We start from the raw sequence: 12,147 nt of genomic DNA on the forward strand, positions 1-12,147 counted from the left end.
CAGGTAGTGACAGATTTATGAAAATATCATTTGAGCATCTGGTCCAGGTATTTCTGAAGCTAGATGTTCTTTTATGTTTCAACTAGTTTAGTTATGCTTCAGTAAATTATAACCAAAAAAAGGCCCAGCTGCCATGACTCCTCAGGGATCAGAATCTGGAATGTGCATTTAGAAAAATCCTGATAATTCTGATACACTCCTTGAGAGTGGACAGGATTTGAAAACAGGAAATAGGAGTATGCTTTTCCTCTGTGGAGCACTTCTAATTGAGAATAATTTAAGCTAGTTGAGGAAATTTGGCCAAAGTCACATGGCTAGAATATGATAAACCTCTTGTGAGCTTGATTCTGTCTTCTTTTGGGAAAAAAAAATACAATATATTTTGAAAAAGTAAAAGCACACATCACTTAATACAAATTTGCTGACGGGAATGATGTGGCAGAATGGCTTCATTTTATCATTCAGGGATATCTGACTTTTATTGATGCAAAAGCCAGACAGAAATTTGAAGAGCTATTTTTCACACAGTGTTCCCTCCACTGATGCAAACATTGAGCACATTTTAACAACAGCAATTTTTATTGGAACATAGGTTTTTCTAGCAGCTTAAGTCCCTCGATTTTCCTCAATAAGAATGCACACATGTCACACACTGTGACTCCTGTCATCTATGTTGGAGCATGCCAATGCTGCTGGGGTGGTCTGCTCACTTCACTGTGGTTTTCTACCTGTACCCTCTTGGTGGGGCCCCCTGCCTCACCTGGGTTTCTGTTCCACCTCTTCTTCTAGAAGTCCACAGGCATCTTCAGCTCTCACAGAGAAAGATGTGATGGGGCGTAAGCATCTTCCACCTATCCTGATCAATGATTATAGCTCTTATATAATAATGCACCACTCACACCAACTTAGCAGAGTGGTGGGGTCAGATGCAGGCTCCCAGGTCACACTTCCTAGCTGTATGTTTATGGATAAGTTGCTAACTTCATTAGTAAAATAGTAGTATTAAGAATAACCACCTCCTGGGATCTTGTAAGGCTTATATAGTAATTAATCTGCAAACCCACTCAATGACTATCATTATTCACATTTTGCAGATGAGTTTGAATAACTTGTCCTAGGTCCTGGAGCTAGAGGAGGCCATATTGGGATGCAAACCAAGGTCTGCCTGACTGTTAAACACATGCTGTTACCTCCATGCCCACTGTCCCAGAGGGAAAAATACTGTGGACACCAACAGGATTGACCTACAGGCAAAAAAACACCGAAAACCAGTGTCATGATTTCTTCTTTAGATCCTTATAGAACTTACTTTTACCTCTTTCAGGTTAAATTTTTTGCATGCTGGCTTTCAGAAATAAGCTCCACTGGTTTGTAAATTATTTAGGGGTAGGGACAATTTTTTGCTCCTTTTAATTTTCTTTGTATCATCTACCATAGTACTTTGCATATAGTAGGTGTTCAGTAAACATCTTCAGTGAAATTGAGCTTGTGTTGTGTCCATATGTATAAATACCTACCAATAGCTCTATGATACTGGGGACACATCAGTTTTCTGAGTAGAGTGTCTGTCTATCTGGCAGTTTACAGAGTTCTAACTTTTTAATATATATTTCGTCTTTAGGCACTTTGTAGCATGGTGCCACTGATGGATATGATCCAAATGAATCTTTCTTTGCTTCTTAACTGGTTATATAGCTGTGGGAAAGTTACTTTGCTATTCTGAGACTCTGCTTTCTTGTCTGTAAAACAATACTATTATCATAGGATTATAGATGATGGAATGATAGTAAAGATAAAGCCCTTAGCATAGAGGATAGCTCATAGTAAGTGCTCAGTAAATGTCACCTATTACTATGAAAAATTAAAATATTAAAAAATATGTCCTATATTAAAGACATTTTATTTTAGAATTGTTAAATATGTGTGTGGGTAGACAGGGTCAAGGGAATGAAGTACAGACAATTATTCTGGGATCTGGCATTATTAAGCGGACTGATTTCTGGGATACAGATTTGCTGGGAATTACTGTTAAAAGCTTCAGCTAAGGAGGATGCTCCCTCTGGGGCATCTCTGAGTAGTACCGACCATGGATGTGGATCCCTCTCTGGGGATAACAATTTCAAAAGGCATAGACTTTTCTGAAAGTGCTAGTGTCAAGCTTCTTGCCTATTTGCTCCCCATGGATTAATTAAGTCAGAAGTCAGTTCCCATCCGTCAGTTTTGTGAACCAAGTCTTAGGCAGATCTGCAGTGTGTGTGTTTAATAAGGATGTACTCAGGAAATAAACTGTGTCTCTGTCACCTTTAAGCCTACTCAGGTTACCCGTGGGGAGCCGGCATACTGTCAAATCCTATTCTGTTGGGATAATCCATGGCCAGGATTTTTGTGGAGCTGGTAACTCACCACAGGGGATGTGGCTGCTTGTAAACATGCAAACAGGAGCACTGAAGCTTCCGGGCTTAAGTGATTTGATTTTCACCAGGTTTTTGGACCCTCTTCAAAGCAGGACTGTCCTAGGAGCTTAGGGGCGGGATGGATGGAAGAATCACAGGTTTCTAAGACACAGTCCTGACCCTGAGAGATGCGTAACCTGGTAAGAGAAATGGGTATATTGACAGCTAACAATAATGCAAGGTCGAGTGAAAACATAAGCCTTGCTCGCGGTACAAAGCAATGGGCTGAGAAAGCCAGAGGAAGGAGAAATCACATCTAACTGGTTGGATGAGGAGGACTAAGATTTAAAAAGGTAGAAAAGTAGGGAAAGGGCGTTGTGGGTGATTGGAGCAGCCAAAGCACAGAAGCATGTCAGTGCTTAGATGAATAGAGATCGGCAAATTGTGTGGGTACCTGCAGTGCAGGCAAGGTCCAGGATGCAAGAGTGGGAGAAGAAGCAGGCCAGATCTTGAACTCCACTCTCAGAACTTTCTAGGGCCATTTTAGGTCTTCCTGAAATGTGGTGTCCCTGGAGGTCCCATGCTGCTCATAAAAATCATATTAAAATGCCTTATATTTCCACATTATGATTGATATGTAATGATAAGAGCTGAGCTGAGTGAGTTGAGCTGTAGTTGAATCGGTTCATTCACCTATAGATGTGGTCCTGGGACCAATACCAGTCCAGGGAGAGTTTGGAATCAGCTTGGGATAAGTACAAAACTTGAGACATTTCCATAGCAACCAAGTGTGTGATTGTTTTTAATTTCCAAAAAGAATGGTTCACAATGTATTGGTCCAAAATACACTGGAAATTTAAAATTTTTGATAATACAAAAATTTTCATACACTGGAATTTTTATGTAAAATTTTAGAAGCATTAATCTGATTGAAATAATACTACATTCTGAAGACATTTGAGATTGGAAATGAAGATAGAGCAATAGAAATTATACAGCCTGAACTGTAGAAAGAAAAAGTATGGAAATATCAAATTCTTACCATCATATCTACATTACAGTAAATTGTGCCTAAACATTCTGAATTAGTTGGAGATAATTTTGTGGCAAGTATAGAAATCCATTCAAACTAACCTGAAACAAAACAAAATGTGTGTGTGCATGGGTTATTGTTAGAATGTTATAGAAGTCCCTTGTATTAGTCCATTTTTACGTTGCTAATAAAGACATATCTGAGACTGGGTAATTTATAAAGAAACAGAGGTTTAATGGACTCACAGTTACACATGGCTGGAGAGACCTCACAATTATGGTGGAAGGACAAGGGATGTCTTACATGGGGGCAGGCAAGAGAGAGCTTGTGCAGGGAAACTCCCCTTTATAAAACTATCAGAGCTCATGAGGCTTATTCACCATCATGAGAACAGCATGGGAAAGACCCCCCCGATTCAATTACCTCCCACAGCGTCCCTCCCACGACACATGGGAATTGTGGGAGCTACAATTCAAGATGAGATTTGGACAGGGACACAGCCAAACCATACCATCCCTTGAGGAATGCAAGGGCAGGGAGCTGCAGTCAATGGCTAACTGGCCTGGAGACTGCACACATATAAAGACCTGGTCCTCTTGCTCTAATTTGAGACAACTGAGAAGGTACATCCTAGCTCAGTGGTCTCAAGTTGGAGTAGCTACCAGGTTGCCTGAGGCTTTTATTGGAATTTTATCACAGCTCAGTGCCTCCTTCCACCCAATCCTGTTTCCATTTTCTCCTTCCCAGGTGGTGACCTCAAGAGGATTCCTTAATTAACGTCTGTACAGTAACTTCTCAGAGTTTGGTTATCAGGTAGGTGGAACACCGCACCTCCCTATCTTCCTCTCACTATCCCTCCCCCCAACCCCCTCTTTCCTTTTGCTCTCCCTTGTTCCCTTCTTTCCTCCCTTTTGTTCTCACCCTTTTTCTCTCTCCTTTCCTCTCTCTATTCTCTCTCTTGCTCTCCCTCAAACCACGGAGTTTCTCACCTCTGCTTCTTTCTGAACTCACATGTCATTCTCTTCTCACTTTCTGACCAGTCTCCTCAGCTCTTCTGGCTCATGGACAGTCATGGCTGCTCCCAAATGGTGTCTTCAGCTCCCCAGTCACCATCACTGTGGTATACGCTGTTGGTCTCTCACCCCAATGCCCTTTACTGGGCTGATGTCCTCATCTTGCAGCTGCTGTGGGTATCAGTTAATAACAGCTCATATGTGTACCCTTCTCTGGAGGGCTGTCCTTCACCAACTGGAACCTTCTCTGCTGGAGATGCCCAAAAGGTTTTGCCCCACACTTCTTGGCCGATGACTGTCAGATGGGTGGGGGCGTGCAAAAGTCCATCCTCCTTGTCTCAAGGAAGGACACACTGTGGTACAATTTACACCCTGGAGAGCCCCTAGGATCAGGGCAGGCTGCCTTTTCCTGTCTCTGCTTAGCATCTTCCCCTGCCCTAGCTGCTCCTCTCACTCCCTTCAGGTGTAGCCTGAGGGCACTCCCTCAATCAATCCCCGTGCCTCTAAGGAGACTGATTTAGGATCATCTCCTTACAGATCCTGTGCCTGTGGCAAACAGGCTCAGCCTCTGCTGTCCTAATTCCAAATATCCAGGAGAGAGAACTCTCTTAAAGTTCTTTCTCTTTGAACTCTCATTCAAAGATCAGTCCTCCCTATGTGAAGCTTGGCTCAGGCTGAGCTCAGCCCAGCTTCTAGATTGAACACCTGGAGTTCATTTCAGGTGAACATTGGGAATGCATTACAGGTGCAACCTTCTGTGGCTGCAGAGGGGACAGAGTTTAATAGTATAGGGTAGATGAAGGGTACAGGGGGAGGGGACAACTCTCAGAAAAGGCTAGTCAATTCCTGCAAAGGTGAACCCTACCCACATCCTCCTCCTCAGTCTTTCTTGAATTAATTTTCTTGGTCTTCTCTTTACCCCTCATCAATTTCCTCATCTATATCCCAAGTTCTAATCAGAGAGTGAATTTGTGAAAAGTAGCACCACATGATGGAGAAAGCACTGGGCTGAGTATCAGGATGGAAGATGGTCCTAATTCAGCCAACTCGCTTCACTTACACCTCTTTAAGGTAAATTAGACAGTCAGTTGGCTAGCTTCATTAGTCAGTGCTTTTCTGAAAACAAGGACTGGCTGGGTATTGTGGCTCACGCCTGTAATCCCAGCACTTTGGGAGGCTAGGGTGGGAGGATTTCTTGAGACCAGGAGTTTGAGACCAACCTGGACAACATAGCAAGATCCTGTCTCTAAAAAAAAAAAATTTTTTTTTAAAGACGGGGTTTCACCATGTTAGTCAGGCTGGTCTTGAACTCCCGACCCCAGGTGATCTGCCCACCTTGGCCTCCAAAGTGCTTGGATTATAGGCATGAGCCACCACAAAAAAATTTTAAAAGTTAGCTGAGCATGGTGGTCGATGCCTGCAATCTCAGTTATGCAAGAGGACCACTTAGCCCAGGAGTTTAAGGCTGCAGTGAGCTATGATTGTACCATGACATTATAGCCTGGGCAACACAGCAGAACCCTAAAAATAAAAAATGAAAACAAATAGGGCAGAATCTGGGTCTCTTGATCTCTGCATTCCTGAACTCGGCACAATGCCTGGCACAAAGTAAGAACACTGATACTGTATTTTTTTTTTTTTTCTTTTTCTTTGGGACAGAGTTTCGCTCTTGTTGCCCAGGCTGGAGTGCAATGGCGCGATCTCGGCTCACCGCAACCTCCGCCTCCTGGGTTCAGGCAATTCTCCTGCCTCAGCCTCCTGAGTAGCTGGGATTACAGGCACGTGCCACCATGCCCAGCTAATTTTTTGTATTTTTTTAGTAGAGACGGGGTTTCACCGTGTTGACCAGGATGGTCTCGATCTCTTGACCTCGTGATTCACCCGCCTCGGCCTCCCAAAGTGCTGGGATTACAGGCTTGAGCCACCGCGCCTGGCCGATACTGTATTTTTAAAAAGGAGCTATTCTCAGCTGGGCATGATGGCTCACACTTGTAATCCCAGCACTTTGGGAGGCCAAGGCAGTGGATCAACTGAGGTCAGGGGTTCGAGACCAGCCTGACCAACATGGTGAAATCCCATCTCTGCTAAACACACACACACACACACACACACACACACACACACACACACACAAGCTGGGTGTGGCAGCAGACACCTGCAATCCCAGCTACTTGGGAGGCTGAGGCAGGAGAATTGCTTGAACTTGGGAGGCGGAGGTTGCAGTGAGCTGAGATGGCGCCACTTCACTCCGGTCTGTGTTACACAGCAAGACTCCATCTCAAAACTAAAATAATAATTTTTTTTTTAAAAAGGAGCTATTCTCCAAAAAATGAAATGATGGTGAATTACATTAAGTAATAAGGTAGAGCATGACCCCAAAGTACGCAATCTTCTGAGTGTGGTGCCTGTTAACAATAACTATCACTTGGTAAGTGCTCAGCTGTGCCAGCCCCACAGTAAGTGCTCAGCTGTGCTGTTGTATAACAAATCACCCCCATATGTAGCCATTTAAAACAATGTAAGCCATTTTATTATGTTCATAGAGTCCATGGGTCAGGCATTTGGACAGGACACAGTGGGGATGGCTTGTCTCCGCTCTGCAATGTCTGTGGCGTCTGCTGGGAAGAGCTGAAGTCTGGTAGTGATTGACAGCTGGGGCTGGGATCACCCAGAGGCATCTTCACTCACAGAACCGGTGGCTGAGGTCGGCCGTGGCTGGGTCTCTTGACCAAAGCACCTACAGGTGGTTTCTCCATGGGACCTGGGCTTCATCCCAGAACAGTAGCCTCAGGCTAGCAGGACTTTTGAAGGTGGCTGCTCACGGCTCCAAAATCAAGTGTCCCAGTTTACAAGGTAAGAGAGAAGCTTCATTATTTTTATGCTCTAGCCTCAGAAATCAACTATATTATTCCCACCACATTCTATGACAAGCAAGTCAAACTCATTCAAGTTAAAGAATTGGTGAACTAGGTACTGCCTCTCAATGGGATGCAGGCAAGGCTCTCACAGAGCACATGGGATGGGAGATATTGTTGTGGCCATATTTGGGCACTAAAGTCTGCGGTGCATATATTATCTCATTTAATCCTTCCATCATCTTTAGAAGTAGGTATTATTGCCCCTGTTTACAGGGAAAGAAACTAAGGCTCAGAGGGGCTAAGCAACTGGCCTGTGGACAAAGCCAGTATATGGCAGAGCTGGAGTTCAACCTAGTCTGTACAGAGCAAGTGTTCTCCAATAGCATATGATGCTGCTTACAGGAAAAGGGAACTGAAAAAAAGAACACATTCAAAGCCCAGTTCGGGAGTGAGGTATTCTCTCCCATCATCCTGATGTCAGAATTAGCATCTTCCCCATATGGGTAAAGGAATCTGGTTCTGGTGCATAACTCCCCAGGGAGTTGCTTCCCAGAAACCATGCAAGTATGTGTGTGCCTTTGATGCCCCAAGTCTTCTAGATATGCACTGTATGCCAAGGGCTGCTGGCTGCCCTCCCCAACCCCACTTATATGGCAAAAGAGTCTGGGAAACGATGAGCAGGAGCAAGCTCTGACCCCCTCCATGAAGGCAGCACGCAGAACCAGCTCGTGCCAGGAATATCTTCTTTGCCATGATCCCCCTTTGAAATTACATCTTCTCTTTAAGTGCAAACAGGAACCTAGACTTCCAGAAAGTCATCGTGATACTCCCAGGATACTTATAATCTGGAATGTTTAGAAGATACTTGGCACTCGCTGCTTGCTCTGCAGGTTTTTGTGTTCTAACCCCCCCAGTTAGTCTTCTAAGGCCCCAGAGGGCAAGGTCCATGCCCTATTCTTCCAAAATCCCCCACCCCTGCTGAACAGTACCCCATTCTTAATAGGTAGGCAATAATTAGGTCAAAAGGCCTCAGAAAGTTTATTATGATATTATAACAGGAGGACACATGCTTCTTTAAAAGCATTTTTGGAGAGTCTGCTATATCACAGGCATTGTGCTAATGACCCATGTGATCTAGAAGCAGAAATTTAGAAAATCAAATATGAGCCTTTTGGGCACTCTACAGCAGGTAAATAACAAATTAAAATTGGTATCTAGAAGCGAAACATCCTTAATCAGATTAAGAGGGCTTCATGACAGGTGCATTTGAGGCAAATGCTATAAGGTTACAATCTCTATCAGCTGTCAGATGTTTAGAAAGACACTGAATAGAGTTTTGAAATCCTAATTCTTGATTTTACTTTCTCCTAGAAGTTGTCTGAGTGATGATTTTAGCTGGGGCTATCAGTCAGGAAAGGCTGGGTCTTCCTATCCTTAATTTCAAACCAGTCTTCCTGCAGTAGGCAAATTTCTCCACCTTTCTTTTAATTTGTCACCTTTTCACCTCAAATTGTTCCTAAAGGCCATGACCTTTGAAAATACCTTTGAGTGTTCAAAATCAGCCACAGATAAACCTAGTCATAAATTATGGATAATGAATATCAGATTACCCATAATTTTATCTTCACTCATTCTTCATACCGTAAATCCTTGACCAAATACACTGCTATTATATAAAACTATTTCTTCAACATACCATCAAGAAGAATAAAACAACTCCTGTAAATAATTACCTTTGGGATATGAAAGAAAATGTAAACATTTTATTTGGCAGTTGTTTCTGAACACATGAATAAATAAATGGAAAAGTACATATTAATATTTCTTTTTGGAGTAACAGATACCATTAAACGCTTATTTACACATCTTCACTGCAAAGAACAGTTACACAATTAAATTTTGTCTTATAAAAGGTAACTTCCCACATCACTGGACTGGACAGTTAAGGATGGAGATACTGGTAGTGCTTGGTTCTAGCAGTCTCAATGTTTGAAAGGCATTCATTTGCAAGTGTGATAAGAAGAGTCATCATGCATTGAGTTCATCCGGGTCATGTACTGTAGAAAGTTTCTGATGGCAGCCACAGAATTTGGTGTCTCATGCGCTTAAGTCAACTATGACATGTTTGTAAATCTGTGTATTTCCCTTAAAACTGGAAGCAAAAAGAAAATTACGCTTATTAATGGACACATGCGTGAATGATCTTGGTGCCTGAACATTTAGTTCCTGAAATTTCACAAATGTGGCTTTCTCTGAATCCCAGTTAAACACTTGAGTAAAGGAGTAATCACTTCCAAGAATTGCATATTGGTAATTATTTATCTGAAGAGGCTGGAACACCATGGATCCTCGCGACGGTATCCTCTGAATATCCTGGAATGAGGAGCCTCCCCATTTCATGACTTTGGAATCACCAATGAATCTTGTCAAGCAAATGTACACGTCCCCTTTCACTGAGAAGTGCTTCACTGCGTACACATCCTCCATGTTAGGAATGTCAGTTTGGTTAGTGAATAATTGTGTTGCTTTGTTCCACTGATAAATTACAGGACGCTGGGAACTACTAGACAGAATTAAATGAGGCGTTCTGAGTGTCTGAGGTGTTCTGACTATTTCCAGATATTCCACATCAGTGTCCCTGTACCACGCGTGTAAGGATTGATGGGAGTAGAATCCGTTTCCATTCCATTTGTAAATGGTAGTAAAACCAGCTTTTGAACTGTCAGCCACAACAAAGTACCAGTTGTTTTCAATCTTGAATGTTTCAATGTCATTGGGTTTTCGGATTTTGAGAATTTCAATATCCTGGATTTTAATGAATTTATTTGCAAAACTGTCTCGCTTATAGATGTGAGAGCCACCAAACAGCTGGGCCACGATAACATAGAGCTGAGTTTCAATGACTATAGGCTTGCATACTACAGTGGATGTGCCTGGGAAAAGACGAAGGAGAGATTAGTTGTGTGGCCATCTTCTTTCGGAGCATGTAAACATACAGGATGGCTGAGGCCATACAACTTCCACCCAAATCAGCCTGAAACAAGAGATCTCCTTGGTTGATTAGGCAAGGCTCATCTCCAAAGCCCAATGGCAGCAGTGTCCTGAAGTTCTGTGCCTTTGTGCCTCGTAGGCCTTGTTACCAACAATTGAGTCGTTAACGTCACATCCAGCCTGCTCTACATGTTCAGGACACACAGGTGCGGCCTGAGTGTTCTCCTCTCATATCTTGCAGAAAGCAAGCATTACTTTCCCTGACACATTATGAGTTAATAATAGTTCTAATGAAAACTGTTTACTGAGCATCTACTATATGCTTTCTCAATTCACCTCATTCATTTTCCCAACAATCTCAAGAGATAACTATTATCCTTTTTGCACATGAGTAAACTGAAGCTCAGAGAGGATGTTCTGCTAGCAGAAGGCAGAGTTGGAGATTCAAAGCCAGGCTACTGGTGTCTCTATGCTTTTACCCGAAGCTGGGGAGAAGTTAGCTATTATTCCAGGACTTCAAATTGGGGCTAAGATCTTAGATAACCAAAGGCTAGAGTTGTGGTCTGGGGAGCCTGTGGCTCTACCTGTAATTATGTTGCTCTAAGTCTGAACTGCTTCCTGCTCTAGAATAACTCGCCTTTCCTCTGTAAAGAAAGATGTCACTGGTCACTTTTTTGGAGCTTTAGGTCTTTGGTGGCAGGAGTGAAAGAGAAGGAAGAGGAATCTTTGCAAAAATAGAAAGAGGGGTACAGCCGTGGGCGATGCTCCTGAAAGTTATTTTGGGAAATCACAGAAAATGATGTAGGATCTGTCTGTGGCCTAGCTTGGTATTCTTTGGTGAAGAGTCTGACATTTATCAGTAGATTCTGATCTCACAGAAGGAGTTGGCTCTAGGGAATCCAGAGACAGCTGGGCAAATCTGGGCTTTAGGCCTCTTCTGATTACAGCTTTAGTATGGGGCAGAAAGTTCTACATTAACTATTTCTATTAATTGGCTTCATCCATAGGCAAAATTATTTTACTTGTGACTCTTTTCAGGGAAACTGATTTATGATCTTAAGAAAATCACTCAACTTCTCTGCGGTTCAGTTTTCTTTTCTGTACAATGAGACATTAGATTAAGGATGGCTATCAGATTCCAACATGTATACCAATATTGATTAGCTCATTGAATGTGATTGCCTGGAGAACCGTGTTGAGAAGTATTCTGTGGCCATGTCTGTATTCTGCATGAAAGATTACCATGATAGATTAGTGATGCCTGTCTAGAGTGAAAGAAGGGATAAAGACTGAGTATGGGACACATATTTGTCATCTGCTATGGTTGGAATGTTTGTGTTCCTCCAAATTTATGTTGAAGCTTAATCCCCAATGTAATAGTATTAAGAAGTGGGGTGTCTAGGAGGTGATTAGATTGTGAGGACTCCACATTCAAGAATGGAATTAGTACCCCTACAAAAGGGCTTGAGGGAGTCTGTGATCTTTTTTTGCCCTTCTGCCATGTTAGGACACAGAGACAACACCGTCTTTGAAGCAGAGAGTTAACCCTCACCAGACCTAAGTTTGCTGGTGCCTTGATCATGGAGTTCCCAGCCTCCAGAACTATGAGAAATACATTTCTGTGGTTATAAATTATCCAGTCAAGGTATTTTTGTTACAGCAGCAGGGACTAAGACATCAATCTAGACAAGCTGAGCTTTGAGGTGTCCTCTGAAACTTTGTAGATGTATGATTTATTTCTCTTGTAAGTGCTCATCTAAACAGTCATTCAAAGAAACTATGCACCATACGCAAGTAAGAAGAGCCTGGTTTCAACTGCATAAAACCCGGCTATTGTCCACTGGAAAACTTATGGGGGC

General features: G+C 42.7%; 1 protein-coding gene across 2 annotated transcripts in view; it reads right to left on the minus strand.

The window, feature by feature from the left end:
* Positions 1-8,311: 8,311 nt before the first annotated feature.
* LGI1 (leucine rich glioma inactivated 1) overlaps positions 8,312-12,147 on the minus strand; it is a 40,535-nt gene continuing 36,699 nt past the window's right edge. For both annotated transcript variants that reach the window (XM_032245496.1, XM_032245495.1), the window contains one exon: positions 8,312-10,230. In XM_032245496.1, coding sequence (XP_032101387.1) covers positions 9,395-10,230 — 836 coding nt within the window. In that variant the 3' untranslated portion in view covers positions 8,312-9,394. The remainder of the gene's footprint in view (positions 10,231-12,147) is intronic.

This window comes from Sapajus apella, unplaced genomic scaffold (genome assembly GCF_009761245.1).
Source record: "Sapajus apella isolate SASKATOON/1434 unplaced genomic scaffold, GSC_monkey_1.0 scaffold58, whole genome shotgun sequence".
Taxonomy (NCBI): Eukaryota; Metazoa; Chordata; class Mammalia; order Primates; family Cebidae; genus Sapajus; species Sapajus apella.